The sequence below is a fragment of the Syngnathus acus genome, chromosome 3 (assembly GCF_901709675.1).
Source record: "Syngnathus acus chromosome 3, fSynAcu1.2, whole genome shotgun sequence".
Taxonomy (NCBI): Eukaryota; Metazoa; Chordata; class Actinopteri; order Syngnathiformes; family Syngnathidae; genus Syngnathus; species Syngnathus acus.
Genome location: NC_051089.1, coordinates 6,278,166 through 6,302,439, shown reverse-complemented (window position 1 = coordinate 6,302,439; position 24,274 = coordinate 6,278,166). Strand labels below are relative to the sequence as shown.

General features: G+C 42.0%; 1 protein-coding gene across 2 annotated transcripts in view; it reads left to right on the top strand.

The window, feature by feature from the left end:
* Window positions 1-24,274, top strand: part of LOC119120533 (semaphorin-4B-like) — a 33,474-nt gene that overhangs the window by 1,857 nt on the left and 7,343 nt on the right. Inside the window, exons 1-7 of one of the 2 annotated variants that reach the window (XM_037247502.1) lie at window positions 4,246-4,431; window positions 13,521-13,941; window positions 21,330-21,490; window positions 21,769-21,831; window positions 22,321-22,419; window positions 23,483-23,594; window positions 24,132-24,248. In XM_037247502.1, the coding sequence (XP_037103397.1) occupies window positions 13,821-13,941; window positions 21,330-21,490; window positions 21,769-21,831; window positions 22,321-22,419; window positions 23,483-23,594; window positions 24,132-24,248 (673 nt within the window). In that variant the 5' untranslated portion in view covers window positions 4,246-4,431; window positions 13,521-13,820. Of the gene's footprint in view, window positions 1-4,245; window positions 4,432-13,520; window positions 13,942-21,329; window positions 21,491-21,768; window positions 21,832-22,320; window positions 22,420-23,482; window positions 23,595-24,131; window positions 24,249-24,274 lie in introns of those variants that run through there. The other variant, XM_037247503.1, reaches the window with a different exon arrangement.

Genomic DNA, 24,274 nt, shown 5'->3' with positions numbered 1-24,274 from the left:
AGCTTTGCTGTGCCTTTCAACTCACTCATTGCCAGTGATTGCAACCATCTTCATCATTGTCATAATCGTCATCATCATTGCGAAGATTTGGAACTTGGGTGGGTGGCAGTTGTCGCCAGCCTTTTTTTGTGCTTAAGTTCCATGTCGAGTCATAATTTGAACAAAAAAGTAATTAAAAACACAATTCGCCATTACACTGAATCTAGTTAATTAATTAGTAAATAGTGGGAGCTCAGTGCTTGTTTCTCTTCCACATGGCTTGCGGTAAAAAGCCACTCTGATGCTCAAAGTGTGTTATTTATGCATACATTTTTTATTTTGGTTGCCATCAATGCAGAAAATCCTGCTTTGCAAAGATAGAAGGTTGCAAATGGAAGCAAGGAACTCTGTGCTTTTTGTAAAACTGGATTTTCTTCACTTGTGTAACAAATCGCAGTGAAATAAAACGAAATGCCATTAATCGATTCCAACCCAAAAAATGTAGCAAAGTTTTCTATATCAACAAAAATCATAAAAATAAGACAAGTGAATATAAAATATATATTTTTTTAAAGAAACAGTTGATCGTCATGACAACAATAGTTCAACTGTTTGCTAGCAACATCACGACCGCAAATAGCACTCGACAACTGAACTCAAGCCAAGTGGTCTCTTACGGTAGATACCTGAAATGATCAATATATTTTTTTTTCCAGTCAGCATCAAATGGCCCATGGGCCGGTGGTCAGGACAGTTGTACAGGATGTACAGTAATTAGGCTGCAACTCCAAACTAATAAAGCAACCGGAAATGGGTGCTGTCGGCTCCTCGGAAGGTTAACGTGTGCTCTTGCTGAGATGCTTCATTGATTTCTGACCGCTTTAAGTCCCGTTACAGTCCATGAGAGACACGCTGTCTCCATGGTGACCTTTTTAAAAGTGGCCTCAACACTTAATATTGTAGCTGGACCAGCAGTGGAAGGAAGAGCTGCTATCTATCCATTTCTACAAACTGTGAGGCACACGTGCAAACCACTAGGACACCGTTTTGCCTTCAAGTAAGGAAAATCTGACTATCTGAGCTCACGAACGGAGACGTGGCCAAGCAGCTGTTGAACCACTTTGCATCTTGACTATATTGACGTTCCAATCACCTTGATGAGTCGTTCAGCCTGTTTAATCGTATTAACTCTGTGAGAGTCCAAGCTTACTTCCATATGATTTGAACCAAGGCTTTTACTTCCTTTAATGGCTTTTTGGCTGGAGACAGAGATGCCGCCACGACTACACTAGACGCATCACGTGACGGCGTGGGGCCCGTCTCTGGAAAAAGCCAACGGAAAAGTCCATCCTGGAATCTCTGTTCCGTAAGTGGATAAGTGGATGACCTCAGCTTCCTCAGCATACTTGTGTTGGACAAATGTAAAATCAATAAGGCTTTTGCTTTGACGTAAGAATGAAAATGTAAAGATTGTTTCAAACTTCCTGTTAAGAAAGGAAGATTAAATATCTTGACTCAGGTATTCAGAGTTGGTGTAAGATCCAGAAGCACTTTCAAGTAATATTTGATGTTTAGTTCAAATATTGGTCTGCATTTTTACAAAATCATTAACACATCATCAATGCCAGTTTCTTTCTTACACCCCCAGCCCCCTCAATCCTCCCATTGTGCAGCTGCGCAGGACCTTGACCTCTGCCCCCTTACACAGACTGCAAAGGCACAAAGAAAGCGCAAAATAAATGTAATATATTCATCGGCGTCTCATTAGAAGCCCGCACGTGGCTGACGTCATGTCACGCCGGTCCCCCCGGGGCATAAGCATATTAAGCTGGAGATAATTCATATTAATGCCACATGTCCCGCCGTGGCAGATATTGTCTTTTATTGCCGATGGAAGATGAAGAGAGGAAGGGTTACTAGTTTGGCATCAGCAGGCGAGCCGCTGCCAGATGGCTTTTGGTCATTATTTCACTTTGGTGTTTTTTTTCCTCTTTGTTCACTGACCACATGACATCTGCGCAGCAATAAACTTCATTTAACCGTGAGCCTCCCGGCACGGCACGACTAGACAAAACTGCTCAGATTAGTGTTAATGAATCCGGTGGGTCAAAGTGCAACGTGTAGAGCTGGCCTCACTTTCCCAAGGTTATGAGTTGAAAATATTTTTGGAATACAGACAAAAATAGTTCTCCTTTTTTGTCGTCTGTCTGACTTTCATCTGAAGGTTATCAGACACTGAGTCATGTGATGCCCTCGTGACTTTGTAGTAGCCTATGTCAGCATTTTTGCTCCCCTCCGAAAGGCCTCTCTGATGACACTGATGCACAAATCCAGTGTGACAAAGAGAGCTTGTCATGTACTTAACCCCAATCAAATGTGACCCGATCTGAATGGTCGCTGTGTAGTCGGCGGTGCGTTGGCTTGTCTGGACAACGGCGGGATGTTATTGGAGCATGGCGGAAGATTGAGAGTGATGTGTTCAACAATGGAGCCCGCTGTCACCTTTGGCAAAGTGGAGTTTCTTATCGAATTGTGATATGGTTGCAGAGCACATCTTTTTTGATTAAAATAGGATTTACTGAACAATTTTGACTTTTTAACACTAAGGCCACAGCAGGATTGCCGATACATTGCATGAATTGTGTCAACGAGAGAGAAAAATAAATCGACTAAACATTCAACTGCACTTGCATGAATACACACAGTACATAAGTACACACCCTTGCACATTTCACGAAAACAAATATGTCTTAAGAGTTACAAAATGTCTGCAATGATGCTGACTCATACTTGATTTATGCTATTTTTTTTAATTTTTGTATACACAGCAAGTGATTCACACAATTTCAGGTCGGTTCCAAAATGGTTGCACAAATGCACACCTTTGCCTAATATTTGCTTGTATTGAATTTTTTTGGACATACTTGGACCCCTGAAGTCCAAGTACCTGTTGTAGGTTTGAAGTCAAGTCAAGTCAAGTCAAGTTTATTTGTATAGCCCTAAATCACAAGCAGTCTCAAAGGGCTTCACATAGACAAAAATTGACAATTATTCTCAAATTTACTTTGTACTTCATCTGAGCTACTTTTAACTCAAGTAAGTCCTAAAATGTCAGTCTTTTGTTTGCTGAGTAAAGAATTTGTTGTTCCTGTATGTTTAGATCGATTCATAATTAATATTTCTCTTTTTTGTAGATTCGTTGTTTTTTTTTCCCATATAATGAACAATAGACTATAAATAACGTCGACTTAATCAGGACATTCTCGGTTTTGTCTCGTAGAGGATGCCGCTTAGTTTTGACATTTTTCTTTTGACATTGTGTACAGTTAGGGGGCGGAGTTCTATGGATGCTCTTTCGAGACAAGACACAAGTAATCAAAGCAGCAAAGATCTTACATATAACCCCGCCCCTAACTGCAGGCCTGCTCCTAAATTCCAACACAACTCCAAGGTGATCTCATCGGAACATATTGTTGCTTTAATAAGCACAAGTGTACAATAGATATCTATTATAACTTTTGAGAAATGTTCATCATCACATTTCTGCAAAGCAGTGTTGTTTTAAGCTTTACTGATGTCAAAGCATAGTGGAGATGACTGCAGTGTGACAAGCACAACGTGACATTTTAGTCTTTTTTGCAGCAGTGAAAGGAGATTACATGAATGGCTGCGTTCAAGTCTTTGCCTTTGCCCGTAATCCTCTGTAATGCTCTTTGTGCCGGACGCTCGCTAGCTCTCCTTCATTGTTCTACTTGGCTGCAGAGCACAGCAGAACAACAAGAAGAAGCAGCAGCAGTGACTTAGTCATAGTCAAAATATACACACAGTAAAGACAACTTTGCCTGCAAATTTAATCTGAACTAGCCCAGAATTTATCATCTTGAAAGATTAGCCAAAAATAAATAAATATGTCCTTGATTCAAAATTAAACAACTTGAATCTGTGAAATAAATCCAGCTGGTTTTGATGCTGTGAATCCACATCATCTGAAAAAAATAATAATTAAGAAATGTTTGTAAAGTGTCTCCAATACAAACTTTTTTTTTTTTTTTTTTAACCCCCTGCCCCATGTGTAAAGTTGAGAAGCTGTAATATCACACTAGAGCTGCTCAAAATTTGGATTTCATGGATGACAAAAGCTACTGGACTTTTTGGACTTGATAGTTTGAGGACTCCCTTGCGGTACGTGACGTCACGAAAGGCAGGCAGGGAGCGTGGGTTGTGGGCGGAGCTTAAAGTTTCGCAGCCTGTGGAAACACTACACAAGCACACATACGCAGAGTGGACACGTCAATGCGAGGAGCTGCGTTTGCTGGATTTAAACCCTGATCTCTTTTATGTGTTTTTTTTAACTTCTTTTCAGCACCCCAAAGACTTCAGCCATCAAAGGACCGTTTGCATGGATGTGTGTGCGTTTTTTTTTTTTTTAACTGCAATTGGCAGCCAGGAATGGTGAGTAACAATTTTCTATGTATACGGAGGTTTTTAACGGGTTTGTTTCTTTTCTTCTATTTTATTTGAACTGTCTCAGGCTTGTAAAGTTCATTTGAAATGAAGCAACTCAGTCGGATTCCAAGTATTTTCTCTTAAAGTCAGTCTAACAAGTTTAGTGATGTGCAAACATTGTTGGTGTTGACCTAATCAATATTTAAAAGTACTGAGTTGAGACCATCTTTAAATATTGTTGTTTGTTTAGGTTTTATCATATCAGGTACTTTTAAGACACTGAGAATTTGTGCATAGGCCGACACAAGGAAATCAGGATCAGATCTAGATTTAATTTGGTTTATCACAGCATCATATTTATAGTTAATAAATTTTAAATTAAATTAATAGCATTTAATCTAGAGTCATTTGTCTTTCACAGATTAAAACTGTGACATCATCAATGTGCCTCAAAATCCGGATCAGTTTAAACTTGCTCTTTTATACTGCATCGATGGCAAATTGGGTGCACACTGGTTTTTTTTTTTGTACAGTTAAAAAGCAAGAAATTGCAGTTATAGTTTATGCTTGAGGAAGTGTGAATGTTTAGTGGTTAGCACACCTGGCTCACAGAGCTGAAGTTCTTGGTTTGAATCTCGGTTCAGGCCTTCCTTTGTAGGAAGTTCTCTTTGAACTTGCGCTGGTTTGCAAGCTTAACCAAAGAGTTTGAAATTAAATTCACCATTGGTGTGAATGTGTGAGTTTTTTATGTGTGTTCCGACTTCCTCAGGAATGTCTCTAAATCATAGGTGTCAAACTCAAGGCCCTGGGGCCAGATCCAGCCTGCCGTATCACTTAAGTGGCCCACTAAGGCAAAGAAAGCATGTCGACTTTGTTTCTTGCTCAATATCTTATTTCTCTTATAACACTTTTAACTATCACACACATTAGTCCCCAGTCCAACAAATAGTTTCTTAACATAAATTTAACAACAGTTGTCCTATTTAATATTTGCATGCCAGTTTGTTGAAGAGTGACATTTCTTAAGATTTCACAAAACATTCAGGATGTGACTAATCATTTCTTGTGTAATATTTACCCAGAAACTTCACTTTTGTATGTGTAAAAAAAAAAAAATCTTTACTGGCTTAATCAAATTGATGAGTGTCTTATTGTGACATCACACAGAGGGGGAGAAAGATGAAAACAAACCTTCAGACGACCTCATGTGAGAATGAACAACACTCATCCTCCCTCATTTTACTGTAAACCAAAAACTGCAGGAAGCAGTATTCCTTGAAACACTTAAATCCCCCCTCCTCTTCTTCCGCATCCCCTCCTTTTGCCTAAAAAAAAACAAAACTCACGCACACACATGGGATCCCCACCCACACAATCACATACACATTCAAACACTCAAAACAAACACACATGCTCCACCCACTGCTCCGCTGAGGAATGGTCAGCATGTGGAGACCAGAGTGGGGAGACACTCATTCCTTTTAACAAAAGTTCACAAGGGCCCTTAAGTCTCCGAAAAGCAGATAAAGTGAACCCCCAATCCATCGCGGGAGATCGTTGCCAAACCCATCCGCTATCGGCTTCAACAAAAACAAACCAGCATGTGCCTTTAAGAGGCGGGGCTTGGCAGGTTAGCGTGTTGAAGTGCGCAAGCCTCCATGTGAGTGCCTGGACATGAGATGTGCTTGACAGCAATTTCTGTGGGACTGTTTGTTTTTTTTCTCGCCGTGCCATGCAAGATAGCGAGCTGCCCCCATCCAGCCGGCCCCGTATATCAGTATCAGTAATATCCGATACAACTTTTTGCAGTCAGTCCACAAGGCCTTTTTGTGTTGAATAATTTGCATTTGCTGCATCATGTATGTGTCTTCAAAGTTTTTTTTGGCTTGCCTGTTCGTATTTAGGACCACTTGCTGCTCTTAGGGAATGCTTGCTGTTTTTTTTTTTTAATTATTATTCTTTTTAGATGCAGGTCAGCCCAAGGTCCATCTCATTTGTCTCCCTTGACTTGCTCATTTCCTTATCTTTATTTGGTAACACTGTATTAGTCAGTGTGTTTTTGTGTTTTTAGCATTTCTGGACCTTACACAATCCCGCATTAACTTAATTTAACTTTGCATCGGTAGTGACACCGAGCATTAAGCCTGGAAAGAATTACTTGCTGATTGATGTGAAGTCCTTTTGGAACATTTCTTAATATTTTTCTTACATTCAACTCTTATCAGCTGTTTTGTGGCTCATTTAATGTTAGTCTGAAGAAATGTATTCTTATTTGGAATTGGTGTTTAAAATTATTGCTATTATTGTTGGGGTTTTTTTTTCCGTGGCGATATATCGGGGGTGGCATTTAAGGGAGGCGCACGTTTGTCACAACTTAGTATCGGTTTGAAGAAGTCTGCGATGGAAATGGATTATGCAACAGGCTCCTCTTTCTCCAGAGACAAATTCCTGCCTCCCTCTCGTTTCTTTTTTTTCCCTGCTTCTCTGTTTTGAATCGAGTGCAGGGGAAAAAGATAAAACTCTCACTTGGCGATGAAAAACAGCTGGTCGGGAATGAAAATCCACACTTTTTGCCCTTTCAAATCTCGCTGGCTTACTACGTTTACAATTGTTCAACGCAGCTATAGTATTGCGCGACCGCAGCTGTCATTCAGAATAATACAGGGGAGCAGATGCTTATTAGAAAAGAGAACATTCAACCAAAAAAAAAAAAAAGCTTATTATTCTCAATTTCACAGTTAAAGACAAATGGCTTCAATGTGACTGGTTATTATCTATGGCCTCCATCAGGGAACTGGTGCCAGGAGGGACCGCCACATGCTGTTTTATGACTTCCTTCATTGGCACCAATCACAAAAGCAAGGACCACTTACCTGATATCTAACAAAGAGCCTCAGCTGGTTTGTTTGAAAGCTGCCAGACAGCAGAATAGCGCAATAGCAGCAATCTCGACTTGATTTAAATTGAGACGAGCTTGATAATCGGGTGGATTAATCGTGTCCTGAGGCGATTCAAGCAAAATGGAGTCCACTATGGGTTTGAAGTTGAGATTCATCCATCTTTGTGAAGTTTGCTCCACTTCTTGCATTAGATCTCATTAGATTGTGCAGATGTACAGACGGCCATGAATGCCCTTTTCAAAACCTTTTGTCCAGCTTGTCAAAAGCGGTAATGAAATGAGTCTTCAGGTTGATGAAACCGCAGGGGATTTAATGGCTTGCTTCCAACACTGACTTGGAAGTCATGAGATTGCTGGTCCGCTGTGGCCAGTCACGTATTTACTTTTGCTTCCTCGTGTGGCGTAATCAGCGCAGTGACCTCACGGAAGGCCTCGTTGTGTAATCGCGTGAGTGTTACTTTGATCGCTTGCACGTCGTCACGCAGGTGGATCATCTACTGTACAAGCTTGTAAACAACAACAGTGTTTATCTTTGGTGAACATGTTTTTTCCTGAGCAATTCAATTCTTATTTCGCAGTTCAGGTTGATGAAAATACCTAAATTCCAATGTTTGAAATGAAAAAAAGAGTACACAATTTCATATAATTAACTCTGAAGAGATTAGAATAGCAGAAGTAGTCGAAGTGGACCGCTTGTTTACATGAATGTAATAACACTAAAGGCCTCTAGGGGCGCAATTCATGTGCTTGGCCATTGCCTAACAACTTCTCTCGCGTCACGCTATTTCAAATGAGTCGGCAAGTTAAACGCACAGAGAGGTCTTGGAGCCGGGTAAACAAAGGAGATTAGTTTAATCTACTTTGCTCCCGGTTCTGAGACTAATAGCGGCCATTTTTAAATGCCATAAAGGGATTTGCTGGTAAGTGCGCGGCAGTTTGTGTAAGAGATGCCGTGGTCAAGTGGCGACTACGGGGAATTACGAAACGCAGCCCATTAATTATACTTTACACTTTTACTGAAAATGATCTCCTACGGTTCAAAGTCAACTGCATATTAGTGGGCAACACACTTGACCCCCCAAACTCTCCTTTAAGCACTCCTCTGGCACTCATTGAAAATGAAGCCTGACTCTTCAACAATACTGAGCTGTGATTGGCCGACGACCGTTCCAGGAAGAATCCGACCTTTTGCCCAAAATCAGCTTTACCGCGACACGAGTGAAGACAAGCGCTATAAAAAAAAATAGATGACTAGACCATCCTTAATGGAAATAGCTGTTTTGTGGTCATTTTCATGAGTTGGAAACACGTTAGCAAAATAAAAAAATAGTTGTGTTATTTTAGCTGCGGTCTTCCGGAAAGACGCATGTTGTGTCTTGTTTGGCCACCACATGTGCGTGCATACAGCTGCAACAAATATGCGCGTCGTCGTCGGTAATGTCATGCTGCGGTGCGCCGTGTACTTAAAATGATATATATGTCATTTTCGGTGCCTGTATTTATGGATGCGTTTGCCACGCGTGACATTATTGTCACTGAAGGCCGTTCAGGTACGAACTGAACAATTACTTCGTATTATTTGCAAGTATTTTATTACTGATTATCTTCTGCGTGACTCATATTAGAGGAATTTGCTTTGAGAGTCTTATCTTGAGCCGCGAGAAGCGGCTCGACTCAAGGCCGCCGCAAATCAATAGAAAGATGATTCGGTGAATAATTAATGATACGTTAGGGGAGCCCCCTCTGGGATGTTTCGCAGAAGATGCTTTTGGTTTCAATTTGCACAGATATTCATATCACCAGTGTCCATTTATAAGTACTGTCTGTAAAGGAGCTTGCTTATATTCCGAAGTTAGGCTCCATCTTGCCGTGACTCGGAATGCGGTGAACGGTAAACAAAATGGATGGTAGAAATGACAAAAGTAAACACAAATGCGAATGTAGCAAATTCTATTGCTGGGTCTTGGCTCTGGGTGATTTATGTGATTTTTTTTTTTTACCAGGATTTAAAAGCATTTACAGCTTGGCTATCTTGGTTCACAGTTCAACATACACTTTCATGATGAGCCAACTTCCTCGTTGCTAATCTTTCAAGCCTGCTCCTGTTTGGCTCGTGTTGGAAGTTGTCCGGAGACCGATTATTCTATCGAGTAATCAAATACTCGAATACAATCTATCGATTAATCGAATTATTGGACGCAAATTTTGTTTTTGCGTGAAAGTGTATTACAAAACATTTTCCCCATTTACTGTGTTTATTTGGTATTGTTGGTGATAAAAATAAGAAAAAATAAAACAATAACGCACACGAGGTTAATATTGTAACAAAAAATAAAACAATAATGCACACAAGGTTAATATTGTACTCGTCAAACTCCTTGAAACGTCCTCAGTTACTGGTGCGGCGATTATTTTCTGAAGTAAAAGCAGTACACTCCAAAGTCTCCACTTTGCTACAGTGCTCTGTTTACTTTTTGCCCTCTTTCTCTTCCTGCAATAAAACATGTTTCATCGGGAGTGCCACGTTGTCCCGCATTTTTATTTTGCTGAAGCGTTCAATACCCGCCTGGTTTCAGTAGTTTCCAGAGGAACAGTTCTGAAATTCATAACTATTATCATGTACAATTGTGAAGGTCATGTTGCCCTGTTTTAAAAACCTTACATACCTGCTACTGTTTGATCTCAAGCTGTGATCACGTCTACCTTATGATGATAATAATGATGACGATGATGATGAGGTAGTCAAGTTTAAGCTTGTCATGATAGAAATTAGTACAACCACCCCTTGATGTCATGTTGCACACTGTAAAAGGTGTGCCGCACGTTTCGTTCCCAATGATGTCATCGCACTCTCCTGCCCTTTTTTTATTATTTTCGTCTGACTTTGTTTTTTTGCCAGACGTGCTGAGTCACGCTTTGTTGCGGAAAGTCACCGGCACTAAGTTGTAGTCGATCGGCGGCCGGCCTGACTGCGACAAGGAGGGGCTGCAGTTTATTTTTAACCCACTAGTGATTTATTTAGGAGTCTGGGAGACGGCTGCAGGAATTCTGTCTCAGTCGTCCTCCACCTGTCTTGTTCCTCCCACCTGTCTCATTCCGCACGTATATTATTGAGCATGAGGTTTTGGGTTTGAATCTCCCTTCTGGCCTTCCTGTTTGGAGTGTGCATGTCCCAACTGTTGAAATTCCAAAATTCCCAAAACATGTAAGTACAACATGTACATTTGTATAATGAAATATTAAAATATAACTTAAAACATTGTCTGCAAAATTAATTAATATTTCACAATGGTCGCAGATTATTTTAATTCATTCAATTAGATTCTGGGGGGGTTTTAAGTGCAAATGTTATATACTGTGAACAAAGTTTAGCAAGTTAATAAAAAAGCTTGAGTCAATAAAACTTTGCTGCATCACCACTCTGGCAACATCTTGATACCTTTGTGAGGCGACGAAGATGCGGCTTTTGTTATGCAATGTGAACAACTGACGGCGGAGCCTCGTGTTGACTCGTCTCTTTCCCTAATAGTGCAATTCAATGGAGTTCATGCTGTGACGAGCTCATCCCTTTGCTAATTTACATTTTATCGCCCATTTTGTTATGTTTATAATATGCAAATAAGTGAATAATACACACAGTGTTTTCGCCATCAATTCAATCCAAGATCATAGCTTGGAATTGGAAAGTTAATGTACTGTACGCATTTTAAATCTGTTTTTTCCCCTGCTACATTTTAGCAGACTGCGCTAAGTGTGAGTTATAAAGACAGACCCAGCATGATGCCTCTGTCTTGTCCGTCACCCACTGAGCTCTTTCTCTTCAACACAATGGCTCCGGTAACTTTGCTGGAATCCCAAACCCCAACCAGTGTGGTTTTCAGGCTTGTACTTGGGAATAACAGAAAGCTCTCAAGTAGTGATAATAGTAGTCCTCCTATGAGCCGTTTTGAAGTGCCGTGACTCTGAGACCAACTATTTTGGTAGCGGATGCCTAACCAAGCATCACGTCGATTCCCTCGGCCGAAGACTCACGAGAGACAAGATGATTGATTGCATGATTGAGTTACTTGTGGGTTGGACTCTAGTTTTGGCTCGGACCTGTTGTGTGGAGTAGTTTGCATGTTTGGTCTTGCCCTTGCTTCTGAAGGCTTTTTCTTCATTCCCCATTCCCTAAACGTGCTTAGGTTAATGGAGGGCTTGACCTTCAGTGTGTCTATATGTACCCTGTGATTGACTGGCGACCAGTCTAGGGTCTACCCTGCCTCTTGCCTGAATTTCTTAGTACCCCAATGAGGATGAATGCGACTGAAATTGGTCCAATGGATGAAGTCCTTAGCATTCACGCTCTTCCAGACATGCCATGACCCGGTCCGGTCTATCAACCAATGAGGTTGTCACGTTCCTTCCTTCAACTCAACAGATGTAGGTGTTAATGTGGAGTCTCCGGGGGAGTTCTCAAGGTTAATGAATCTGTTGCTGTGAGCAATATGGCACCAGATTCCCTCAATTATCCATACAGTGCACGGAGCCTGATGAGACAGATGGGCTACACGGCACTAAACTTGGTGGTTATATCTAGTACCAATAAATTACTTTTGTTGCGCCCCTTGCAAATGTGGTTAAATGTTTGATAGAAGTGGCCAGTTTTACTTAGCATTCGGGACATTTGAAAATTGAAGTCACTTTGTTGTCAGTTGCATCCCCATTACTAAGGTCTTAATCACGGGCTGTTGCGTTAACTGGATTATCCAAATCCTCACGGTTTAAATTCTTCAATTCATTGAAAGCATGTGATTTTCTTTTTCCATTCCGTGCAAGCTGGCATGGATGCTTTGTGTGACAAAGCTGTATCAGGCCACCAACTGTACATTCACGCCAGGTAAAAATCATTGTTGGTGGGCCTAAGCTTCTCATTGAGGTAACAAAAGGTCAGGAGAAATGTTTTGACACATTTTCTCTCTGGATTAAACTCTATACCATTTCATAAAGAGTGCCAAGAATCCTCCCTGAAAGCACTCGCTTCTCATTAAATATTCAAAGACGTCTCATGTTGAGTAATGATATGCTGGGGAACTCCAGTCACGGAGTAGTTTCAGCTAGAATCACACTGTCACTGTGAATAGTTTGAGTACTCAATACTGTTCCCCTCCAGTCCTGTGGGTGGCAGTAATGAGCGTCATCAGCTTGAAACCATGTTTGTGTTTTTCCCGATTCTGTGCCTCTTGCTGCATGGACGTGTCATTTCTGCATCAAATGTCTGCCTAGTCTCTCGTTACTGGGGTTAGAAAACTGAACGGCCGCATTAATATAATATTCTATCATGAGAGTTATCTTGTCTGCTTCCACTCAGCGACTCTGTAATGGTGCCTGCCAGCTAAAGTTACGATCACCAGGAAGTCTGCCATCAGCGGTCACCAGACAACCAGGGGCCGGTCGCCCCGCCCCCTCTTACCCCCTCTCCAGCCGTCCTGCCCTGCCAATGGATTTATTACCTGCTCTAAAACCCTTTGAATGAGCTCTTGAGGGAACATTCACATTGATTATAAAGGAGAAAAAAAAAGGCCTCATCCAGAGACGCCATTAGAGTGCTGTTTACGCTCAAAACTGTGACATAAACATTATGTCTCTTGTATTTCATGATCAAACTTTTTCAAACAATTGATATTCATCAATTATATCCGATTTTTTTTCTGGAAGGGTTTGTGTATATGTACAACAAACCCATACGTCACAAAGCAAATGACAGAGTTGTTTTTGGACTGTTTTTCATTCATCCTCATGGCAGCCAAAAAATATGAAGTCAAGCTTCCCCAAGATTATCTGCGGTTGCTAATGACAGCGTAGTTTTTTGGACTGGGGTACGAAATAATCGCAAAGGTTTGTGGCGCTACCATATGCGTGGAGTGCCAGCCGCTTGCATTTTGATGTCGTTCTTTTGGCGGCGTGCTCAAAGAGTGGCCTCGCTTTTGTTTTTGGCATCACTGTGACAAATACATGTTGCGCTCTCGGGACAGAGAGTTAAGGGGGACGCCCCGTTTTCGTTGGTCGAAAATCCGAGTATCTCTTGCCGTAATATCGTCAGCCAAATTTCTCTTTTTGTTCTCAGAAACGGAATGTGTTGTTGTAACTCAGCTTTAATTCTGCCTGTTCTTGGATGAGACTCAGAGAGTGTATTTCCCCTCTGTTCTCTTCACAGATGACCATTGCTTGGAGCTTAGTGTGGATCACATCCACCAGCAAAAAACAAGCAGGCTTTTAATCCAGAAAGGATTCCTCGCCTTTGTGCAAAGAGTCTGCTCGCCGTGTGCGAGGAGGACCTGTGGGAATACAAGGATCAAGTCAAGGGCACGTTCGCTACCTCGCTGCAACTCTTCCAAAGATGCCGGCGAGGATAGAAAGCTGAGCTCGGGAGTTTGGTGGAGCTTCATGAATTCCGAGGAAAGTTCAAACAAACACTCTTCCCCCTTGTGTTTCTTGGTGTGAGGCTAGGATAACCATGTGGACGTTAGCGGCAGGCACGCGCTGCCTCGCGTTTGCCGCCATCCTATTGGCCCTCTGCGTCCAATCAGCAATGACCGTGGATGACGACGTCACGCCGCGAATCACTTTCCCATACGGTAAGTGAAAAAAAAAAAAAAGACACCTTTAACATCTCACAGCTCAACATTTTTGATGAAGTTGTGACTATTTTTTACATCTTATTCCATATAAGGAACGGATTTTGACCAAAACCAAATATCAACAATTGGTTTTAATGGATTTTTAATGTTTCTGAATGTTCTGAACTCCTGTTTCCATGTCAGTGTTATATTAGGTTGTCATTTTAAGCCGTTTATTGACCTTCAGGATAACAATAAAACACTCAGCACATTCACACTGGAGCTGCTGCCGGCCACAGCTCACAACCAGACTCTCACGCCGCTATAAAATCCAGCATGCTCAACTTTTTAATGGCCTCTGTACAATACATACAACAATTTCTTTACACCTCATCCTTTGAAATTAGTGTCAGTTGCTTCAAGCCACAATTCATTAACAATCGACAAAAGACCCGAAATAATATCATGTCAGGGTGAGAATGCTCTGATGAGCGAGCGAGAAATCCCAATCAATGCTCAGCCATCTGCAGGACTCAAGCCTTCATTTGCATGAGTGAATTATCGTGATGAGCGAGGCGGACCGGAATAAGTGCTTGCAGGCCGAGGTGCACGCATGCCCAAATGAAATGCGTGCAATCATAATTGTGCCCACACACTGACAGTCATTATGCTTTGTGTTCAGGAATGGCTCCACATGGCAACATAGTGTACTATACAAATATGTCTGTGCCAAGGATAGACATAATAAAGAGCGTTTGTTCTGTTAGGCAGGTGTCCACTGGATTGTAGTGCTCACTACAGCCACCTACTGGACCGGGGTGGAATTTTCATTTGAGCAGTTTTTCATAGGGGCAACCAGGCTTTGCATCTTTTACACATTTTGTGAAGCGCTGCGGAAAATACTATTTTTGTGACTACAGTTATTGCCAAATCACTAAAGCATTATGGTAATTTAGCTCCATAAAATATATTTATATAATAACGTAGAGCGGCCAATAGATGTGGTCAGTTGTCCCTTTGGATTATCTCCTGGTTTGTAACGGTCCAAAGTCCTCTTTAGAAAAATGCTTTGGTTGGAAGTCACATGTCAAGCTGCTGCTATTCATTCTCAAGCGCATCCTTTCTCTCGCTTAAGCCATTTAACTTCTTTGTCAAAGACCTAAATGGATTACGCTAAGTCACTTTGCAGAAACAATTTAAAAACGCAAATAACTAGCCTGTACCACACCATGTCAAACAACTTTGGTCACAATTGTATGCATGGAAAAAAAAAAGGGAGGGGGAACTTTCCCTCGCTTAAAGTGAACTTTTTTCCCTGGAAAGATTTTTTTTTTTTGTCCTTCCTCTATTGACTGCCATTCACCATGCCTCTCTCCTAATGAGCAGGCTAATCTCTCATGTGCGCCGAGTGGAGGTTTTTTTGTGTGGCGGTTGCGGCGGGAGCGCTCGTCTGTTATTCATTAGGGCCGCACGAAGGTTCATGGGAATAAAGTTGGGCATGCGGCGTGTTTTTCATTATCACAAACGTCTCTCGAGCCAGCGGACGTTTATTTCTTTCTTTTGCTTGCATCAACAAAGAGTCGCTCTGAGTTTTAAACCTGAGAAGATTGGAGGTAGTTGTTTTTCACCACTCGTGATGTGAAAAACCTCAGTAATGTTTGCATGTTTTAGCGCCGGATACGATTTCATGTGGACTTTTCACGGCCTTTTCACATTGTCTGTTCCATGCTGCTCCACCAACGGCGTAAACTGAAAAAGAAAAGTTGAACGACCATTTGTTATCATGGAAAAGAAATATGCTGTTACCGACTTTGTGGAGTTTTTTTTTTTTTTTGCCGGTTAATCTCGGGAACTGAAGCAAGAATTTGATTAAATAGTAAAAATATGACAACATAATGACGGAACAATTGGAATTTTTCCAAATTATGATTTCACGTTTCAGTTACGCCTTGCAGAAATTCTCTCCCCATGATTGGCCATTTTGGCAAAACAATCTTAGCACAGCTTAGCGTTAAGTGTGATTCGCGTTGGCTTCTCATAACCAGCACATGCTCAAATGTTCGTTGACTAATCTTGAGAGCGATGTCATGCGCCATTCCTCCTCCAATAGTGGACGTGACACACACTTTGAAATGCTTTATTTGCACGAGCGTGGCACATACTTTCTGTGGCATTTGCCCCTTACGGTGTACACGGTGTCCTTTACACACACGTGTTTGCTTTCCATTGGCCGTATATTGTGCGCCGGCTCTCATGCATGCTAATCCAACGACCTTGGCAGCACGCAGACAAGCAAAGGCGACCTGCCCGTGATTTTAGGCATCGGGCCCAAATACTAGTGTCCCTTTTAGACATGCTACGATGCCTTCCTAAAACCTAGAACACGCCTACTGATCCTGAAAGAAATGCAGGGTGTGAAACCACGACTCGTAGGGGGGGTCGCACTCACAAGGGCCTTCGACCGACGCCATCAATGACAATAGCGACGTCATTGCGACACCTCACGTGCAGTGCTCTGGCCTCTGCAAAAAAAAAGATAAGACAACTATATATTTCTTAAACAAAATTGCTTTTAGAGCGTTTTTCCACACTCACCGATGTCAAATGATCCCTGAGGACACGCCCACTGAGCCTGAAAGAAAAGCCGCCTTTGGACCCCCCACAAGTGACACTCATTAATGCTCGCATCCGACTCGACAATGGCGACGTGATTGCGGCACGGTTTTGATAGCCTCATCCCCCCTTTTTTTACACGCTCCAGAGGATGAGGAGAAAAGTTCCGCTGTGACACATTTGGACAGCTTGATTGGCGCAGAATAGCAGGCGGCGCGAAATGACCTTGTAGAGTTTAATTAAGGTGGACAGACAGGAATGCCAGGGTCATGACACTCATTTTTAGGGATCGCTGCGTTCATTTTTTTTTTCGTGTGGGCAGAGATTTTGTAGCAGGATTTATGAAGTCTGGGCAACATTTCGCAACAAGTCATTTTATTTTACGACAATGACAGATACAATGTTTGGGGTTTTTTTTCCACTGCAGTGTCGCATTTGGAGTGCAATTAGCATTCAGCATGCATATGCAATTTTTGTCAAGAACTTACAAATTAGCATGAATCAAGAGTGACAACTTAACCCCTGCTTTTGGAATGTAGAAGACATTTAAAACATCCAATTGGCACAACTTTACTGTTAATTTTTTTCCACCTAACTAATTGCAGTTTCTTTCCATTTTCTTGAAATGGATTGTGGACAGTCATGCTGCAAATTATAACAATATACCAGATATCATTTCTCCAGAGACGGTCAGCAGCATAAATCAGGGCTTTTGCGTGATTGGATTGGGAGATTAGGTAATGTTTTGATCTTCTGCTAATGCCATGACATCATCGCTGTTATGTTTTCATGTCAAGCAGTGAACAAATGCGCAACCATATTTAAGGCTGAAATGCAACTCAAAACCAGTATTTGGAGATTTTATAATTCAGTTCCACAACAAAAAAATTACCTGAGTGAAATTTGCAATCCACACTCTTATCAAGAAAGCCCCCTCCTGGTCCTTATCAGAACTCAGCCCCCGGCTGGGATAATTGGACCAATCAGCAAAGCGATGCTCGCGTGGAATACGGCGACAGGAAGCGAGCGGTGGCGGCGGTGCGGCTCGGTCAGCGTTAAAAGCTTCCAGCTGTTTGAGGAGCGCGTGCACAAAACCATCAGCATGCGACGCTCAGACCGGCCCCGACCGCCCGCTCGTTCTCTGGGCTTACTTTGCGGTGCGTGTGCAACCACAGTTGCAGACTACTGCACAACTCATCGTTATAACACACACACGCACGCACACACACACAATTGTGGGTCTGTATGCTGCGTTAGCACTTAGGCCTCAATCACATGGCTGCTTCCAGAGAGTGCACTTAGCGAGCTGCACAAACCATCTGCAAGAATGTGCAAGTGACTGAGACTGTGAATGTTAAAATATGTGCACGGCCACAGGATGGACGGTCAAAAGTATTGGGACAGTTGTCAAGGTAACTGAGACACTGGCGGAGCTAGGTATTTTTTCCTTTGGGGGGGAGGGATATCTTGGGTCTGCAAAATAATTAAGAACTCTAAATGTTTTTATCATATGGCCAGAGCCTGGCCTGGGACCTGCATATTTTTTTTGGGGGGGGGGCATTGCCCCCGCAGATCCCTTCTAGCTCCGCCAGTGAACTTATAGTATATGCCAATGGAAGCATTCTTTGCTGCCAGTTCAAGTAATTCAATCATCACCTCTTTGAGTTGCTGGGCTCTCGTTGCCATGACAACCCCCTTGTATATGCCTCCTATTTCTCATCTGTCAGTCAACAGCGTTCTTAGCACCAATCAGTACAACATTTACTCTGACATTCTTTCACACAACATGGCATCCGGTGGCTTTCTGTGTTTTCGGGCTCCGAGCGCCTCGTCGTCAGACGAGCGAGGACACGTCTCTCTTTTTTTTTTTTCAGGGAATTACATACGACATGCCGGAATAAGTTGCTTGCAACCCACAAAGGCATACACGTTCCACCTCGGGGATACAACCACCAGCATGCCTGCAGAATGACACCTGAGAGACACTGATGACAGAGCTGAGTCTTGCTATGCTGTCATCCTCGTGTGTGTTGATTCTGCACAGGTGTTAAGTTCCTCTGTAATCCTCAAGTGCCCGCATTCTATTTACTTGTCACCATGCGACACCTTCTATGTTGCTTAATCAACATGCATGAGGCACTGCCAGCCTGGAGTTGTTGTTATCTGTGAGGTGCAGCCGTCTCTCACTGTGATGTGCACACACACAACTCGGGTCTCTAAAAGCCCCGCTGAACAAAATAAAAACTGTGCATGAATATCACGTCGAAAAAAAAATCATAATTTGAGTTAATCATTGATACTATGGTCAATATTATCAAAAGTAGGCGTAATCATATTTGCAAGGGCAAAAATTTGAATGTATACTAGGTGTACAAAGCTGGACATGGCTGCCTCGTGCTGCTTTCGTCAATGCGAGGCCATGTTTACAATCGGATCCTCGTAGGAGCGATTAGCGGCCCCACCTTCGGTCCGACTCGGCGCTCCAAAACATCTGGAATGCGATATGCAGCTGCGTCTACGTGCATGTGCGCCTCTCCTTTGTATGCAAACTGGCGCCAGAGAATCATTTCTGCTAGCTGAAACAATGCAAACCAAGAGGCCCGAACCAATCCAAAAATGTATTTAATTCCGCAAAAATGTACAGATGTTAATTTATGCTTTTCGGATATATTAACATCTGCTTCACTTTATGGGTTGGCGTTTTTTTTTTTGGCGGATAACATCATCGATAATACTTCTGGATCGTCGTGCATGCAAAGTTGATAGGCTGTGGCGATTTCATCCCGGGAGCCTTCGGATCAGAATCGAACACTATCAGATGCAAGATGATGTAGTTATGTATGAAGAGTTCTGCATATAGATAGTCAAGCAGATACAATTGACATATTTTCCGAGAACCCCGTTCGGAGAGTGTGTTTCCCGTCGCAAGAGTTGAAATGAGACTGCGTATCTCATTGTCTTGCGGACAGTTTGCACATGGTCGCTGTGGAGCAGCTGCTCAGATATACGACTTGCTCCTAGCATCCTTTATTTATTGAAGGGGGGGGCATCTTGAATGAATAGGCTACCGGAATTGAATTTCACCTGATTTATTGCTAACTTCTACGATATGGCCAAAAGTCTTGGGACAGCACACAAAGTTCCTAAAAGCAAGTTTGGATCCGTCTCTCTCTCCCTCCCTGTGTCCAACCACACATGACCTCTTCAAAACACAGTGACATGTTATTTTTTTTTCTCGGATGACCTCTGAACGTTACCACGGCTACTGTTGTTAACGATGTCCATTCCTCAATACCGCGACTTTCATGAGTGTGCCCTCCTCTACTTTTTATGTTATTGTCCTGCACGGTGATGTACGTCAGGATGTTAATGTGCCAAAAGGGAAGCAGGTTTTTTTTTTTTTTTTTTTTTTTTAGTGGATGACTAGAACCCAGGGGACCAACAGAGATGGTGATTAACATGATTTCATATTTTCAAGTGCTTTGTTTACTTTAATTGGATTGTAATTTTATTCGTACCAGATTAGTTTTAAATAGTTTTTATCATCTCAAGTCCTCTTACTTTCTTCTTAGCATTGTTTCCTTATCTCATTTGGGCAGTGTTAATATTTTATTTATTGCATTTTTCATTTGCGCAGTATTTAATATTTTATAATATTGCATTTTTTTTTAATTTACATTTTTTTTAATTTATTTTAGTTCCTTAAACGATTAGTGTTTACGTATACGGTCATTTATAGTTTTCTTCCTTTTTTTCCCACATGTAATTCAATTGTAATTTATTTAATTGTGATTTCCCTGCCCTCATGGCAGGAAATATGTATATATGCGTCCCAGCCTATGACTCAAATGACAGGCTTTCTCTACATTGACTCCAGATGTTGCAGGATATTCCGCAAAGTGAGAGCTTTTGGTTTGGAAAAGTCCTTGAAATGTGACGTTTCGGACAAGATGAGTCTTGTGCAGCTGGTTCCTCTCGATTTTCTTGCCAGAGTGCTTTGAGTGTCGGTTGAAGTGCAGCAAATATTCGTGTTTACAAGCCGTTTGTCTTATTTGGACATGCAGCAATTTTGGCTTTGGTGTCTTGGTCAGTTCTTTCTATGTTTACCGGAGGAAGCAATAGATAAACATGTAGCAAAAACAATGGAGGAAAGAGCTTTGCAAAGTATGTAAACAACAAAAGTATATGTTCTATTGATTTTTAAAGGCAACTCAAGGTCTTTGTTGGAGAATCAACAAGTTGCTTCTCGCTCGCTGATTGTGACATGACCTCCAAGATGCTGCATGTTTCTGTTGTCACCTCATAACCTCTTATAATTACTAGTCAACTAATTTTGAACATTCCTGGACTTGTTTTTCCCCGCCAAAGAAAGAAACCCAATGGCTTCTTCCAATGATATCACATCCAAAGCGATAAAACTAGCTGGCATCAAAAGTTGTATTTGTGAGTATTTTATTTATTTATGCCTGCCAAGTTTGGGGTGGTGAAGTGCATCGGCTCGGAGGAGGATGTGAACAAACTTTGTGTTAATGCCGAGTCTGAATTCCGCATTGCTGGCTGATAAAGGCTGCATTAGCTGCTATTAGTTCGCTTCAAGTGGTTAGAAAAAAAAACAATTTCTGCCAGAGGAGTTTTTGAGCAACTTTGGGATCTAGCAACGACATGCAGTAACACCGTAATGAATTTTGCAAGGTGGCAAACACAGCCCCAAGCCCCCCCCCCCTGAAAATGTTTTGCTCTTGCTTCTTTGTAATATTCATAATAATGGCGTTGTTGTCACACGTGCCCCACAGATGCCAAGGAGAGATCGGCCAAGAGGTTCTCCGCCGAGGGCGTCTTCAATTACACGTCGCTGTTGCTCAGCCAGGAGGATGACATGCTGTACGTGGGGGCCCGGGAGGCGCTGTTTGCCCTCAGCCTCTCCGACATCAGCAGGACTAAGCTGCAGAAGAATGTGAGTGTGTCACGCTGCCAGACGTGTGTGCGCATGCAAAAGTCTTGCCGTGAAAGTACAATTTTGCCAATTCATGGAAATAGCAATCTGTCAATAATACTACAAATATATATTGTTGTAACGATAATATTTTGGCATATGCTTTTGGAGTTATATTTTGATAGGTATTTTTTATTTTATTCTAATTTTAGCAGATTTGTCAACATAAGGTGGTTGTTGCATTTTATTTTTTTTATTTTTTTTTTAAATAATTTATTCCGACTGTTTTTGCCCTTCAGCTGACTTGGGCTACTCCGCTTGGAAAGAGAGAAGAATGCAGCTTCAAAGGGAAGAACCTCGAGGTGAGATGGGCCAGTACTGCCATCGACAATGTTGAAACAACCCAAAAAGTTTCCAGAGGATTATTTTTATTGTATTGTCACATTCGGGAATTAAAACCTGAATGTACTCCACCAACCTGTGCAACTTGAGCCATAAGCAGTATTGTTTGGAGCTTTGATGCCTTGAGATGTCGAAACAACCATTTGCCATTCAGCCTTTTGGCGTCACCTTCAATTTTTATGTTTTGACACCCTTTCCACATTTACCAGGTGTGCATGGGGGATTTCACCCCCTTTTTTTTTTCTTTTTTTTTTTTGCTGTATGTGCGCCCTTATTGTAATAGCAGCTGTCGTATCCTCAGGCGACAAGTTCTGCTAATCTACGTGGTGCTGCTGTGTAGTCCCAACTCAACTCCAACAGCTTTTCTCCCCATTGAACACTTTAGTTGATCAGGTATTTTTTGGAAAAATAACACTCATGATGTTTTTTTTGTTTTTTTTCCCCTTCAGACCGATTGCTTCAATTACATCAAGATTCTGCTGCGTCTCAACAGCACGCACCTGTACGTGTGCGGCACCTACGCCTTCAGCCCCATCTGCGGCTACATTGTAAGTCTTCAAGTTTCTCAACCCAACTTGACACTGTTGACCTCTCAGCCAAAAACAAAAAGCAACAAAAACCCAAAGAAGCTCACTACACTCAGCCAGCATCTCAACGAGCAACTCCATCGACATGAAGTCAGAGGAGATTTCACGTGATAACGTATTTTCCAGAAAATCTAAGAGGTTCCACTCTTCAGTATTATCGAGTTCGGTTTTTCAAGCTTGTTTTTTTTTTTTTTTCTGCCTTCCGTTGCCATCTGAGCGTGACAGGACCCTGCTGAGGCAATTTATCCAGACAAGTCAACAGGGGGCTACTTCGTGCGTGTGTGTGTGTGTTTTCCAGCGTCAGACGTGTTTACCTAGCAGAGGAGCACGTCAGGAGTGGCTGGTAGACTCGCAGCGGTGTGACACTAACGTCAGCTCTGTAAACTTTAGCCGCTTTTGACGTCAAGAAGCGAAACCATAACACAGAGCGTCTCAGGCTGCGGAAGACGGACGGGGTGAATACTCTTGATGTTGACACAGTGCAGGACGCTCTGTCACATGCATAGCATTACATGTTTATTTTTGTAGCTCTTCTTTAAACAGGCAGACATGCCTTGGACATCGAACTCATAAAATGGATTTATGCTAGATTGTGCAGCGGGTACCATTTTTTTTTGCACTCGATTGGCACAGTTGGGATTTGTGTCATGGCAGGCTCTGAGCCAGATACAAATATATATATTTCTGCGTTTATTTTGTTTTAGTGGAAACGTGCGCCGATACTGAGTTTACATTCATTCTGGTTAATTCAGTTCCAAAAGCCTCGGCGCTTTTTTTTATGTGGTTGAAAGAAAACAGATGTTTGATCAGCGCTTGCTTCGTAAAGCAGCGTATTAAAGCTCACATGCCAGATCGAAGACTACTCCGCTCACAATCCAAACCATATGTGTGGTAAATGACAACCTGTTTGCTCACCGTTCACACTGCCAGTAAGTCAGCGCTCTCTTGTGTATTTTAGCGCCGGAGGCTGCTGAGGTCATTGTAATTAGAATGACATCATCACACTGTGCCTGTCTGTCTGCAGAACACGTCCACGTTCACTCTGGCGAAGGACGACGCCGGCGAGGTGGTGATGGAGGACGGGCGCAGCCGCTGCCCTTTTAATCCAGAGTACAAATCCACTGCCATCATTGTTGGTGCGTTAAATAAAATTTTGCAAGTCAATGTTAGCAAGTTTTGCTCTGACCAACCAATCAGAGGATAGAGATGTGCTGATGTCATCAAGGGCCAGTGCCAGGACAAATTTGACATTTTTAATCTATTGTTAATGTTCGATTGGACAGCGCTACTGATCCTGAAGGGCAGGTAGATAAACATATTCAAAAAAAAAAAAAAACCTAACAGCCACATAAATGAGGGAAAAAGTCTGTTGGAAATAAATTAATACACTTTTATGGGACATATATTAGAATTTAGGTTGTAAAAGTTGGTCAGTGCTTGATATTTTGACTCAAAAGGCCAGTTGAGAAGGCTGATGAGTCATCATTTCCCATCTGTCTTCTCTTCTGCGTGTGATTCAGTGATTCAGCTATCAGTAAATAACGAGATTATTTTTAGTACTTAGCTAATCCCACATTCAGATTTAATACAAGTGTATCACTGATTCTTGCTCATACTGCATTATTAGATAATCCATTTGAACATGTTGCATTTTCTTCTTCTTTTTTGAATAGATGGTGAGTTGTACACTGGCACAGTCAGCAATTTCCAAGGGAACGAGCCTGTCATCTATAAGAGTTTGGGCCAAGGAACAGCGCTAAAGACGGAAAACTCTTTAAAATGGCTGCAAGGTAGAAATTCTTTTCGCCCTCACATA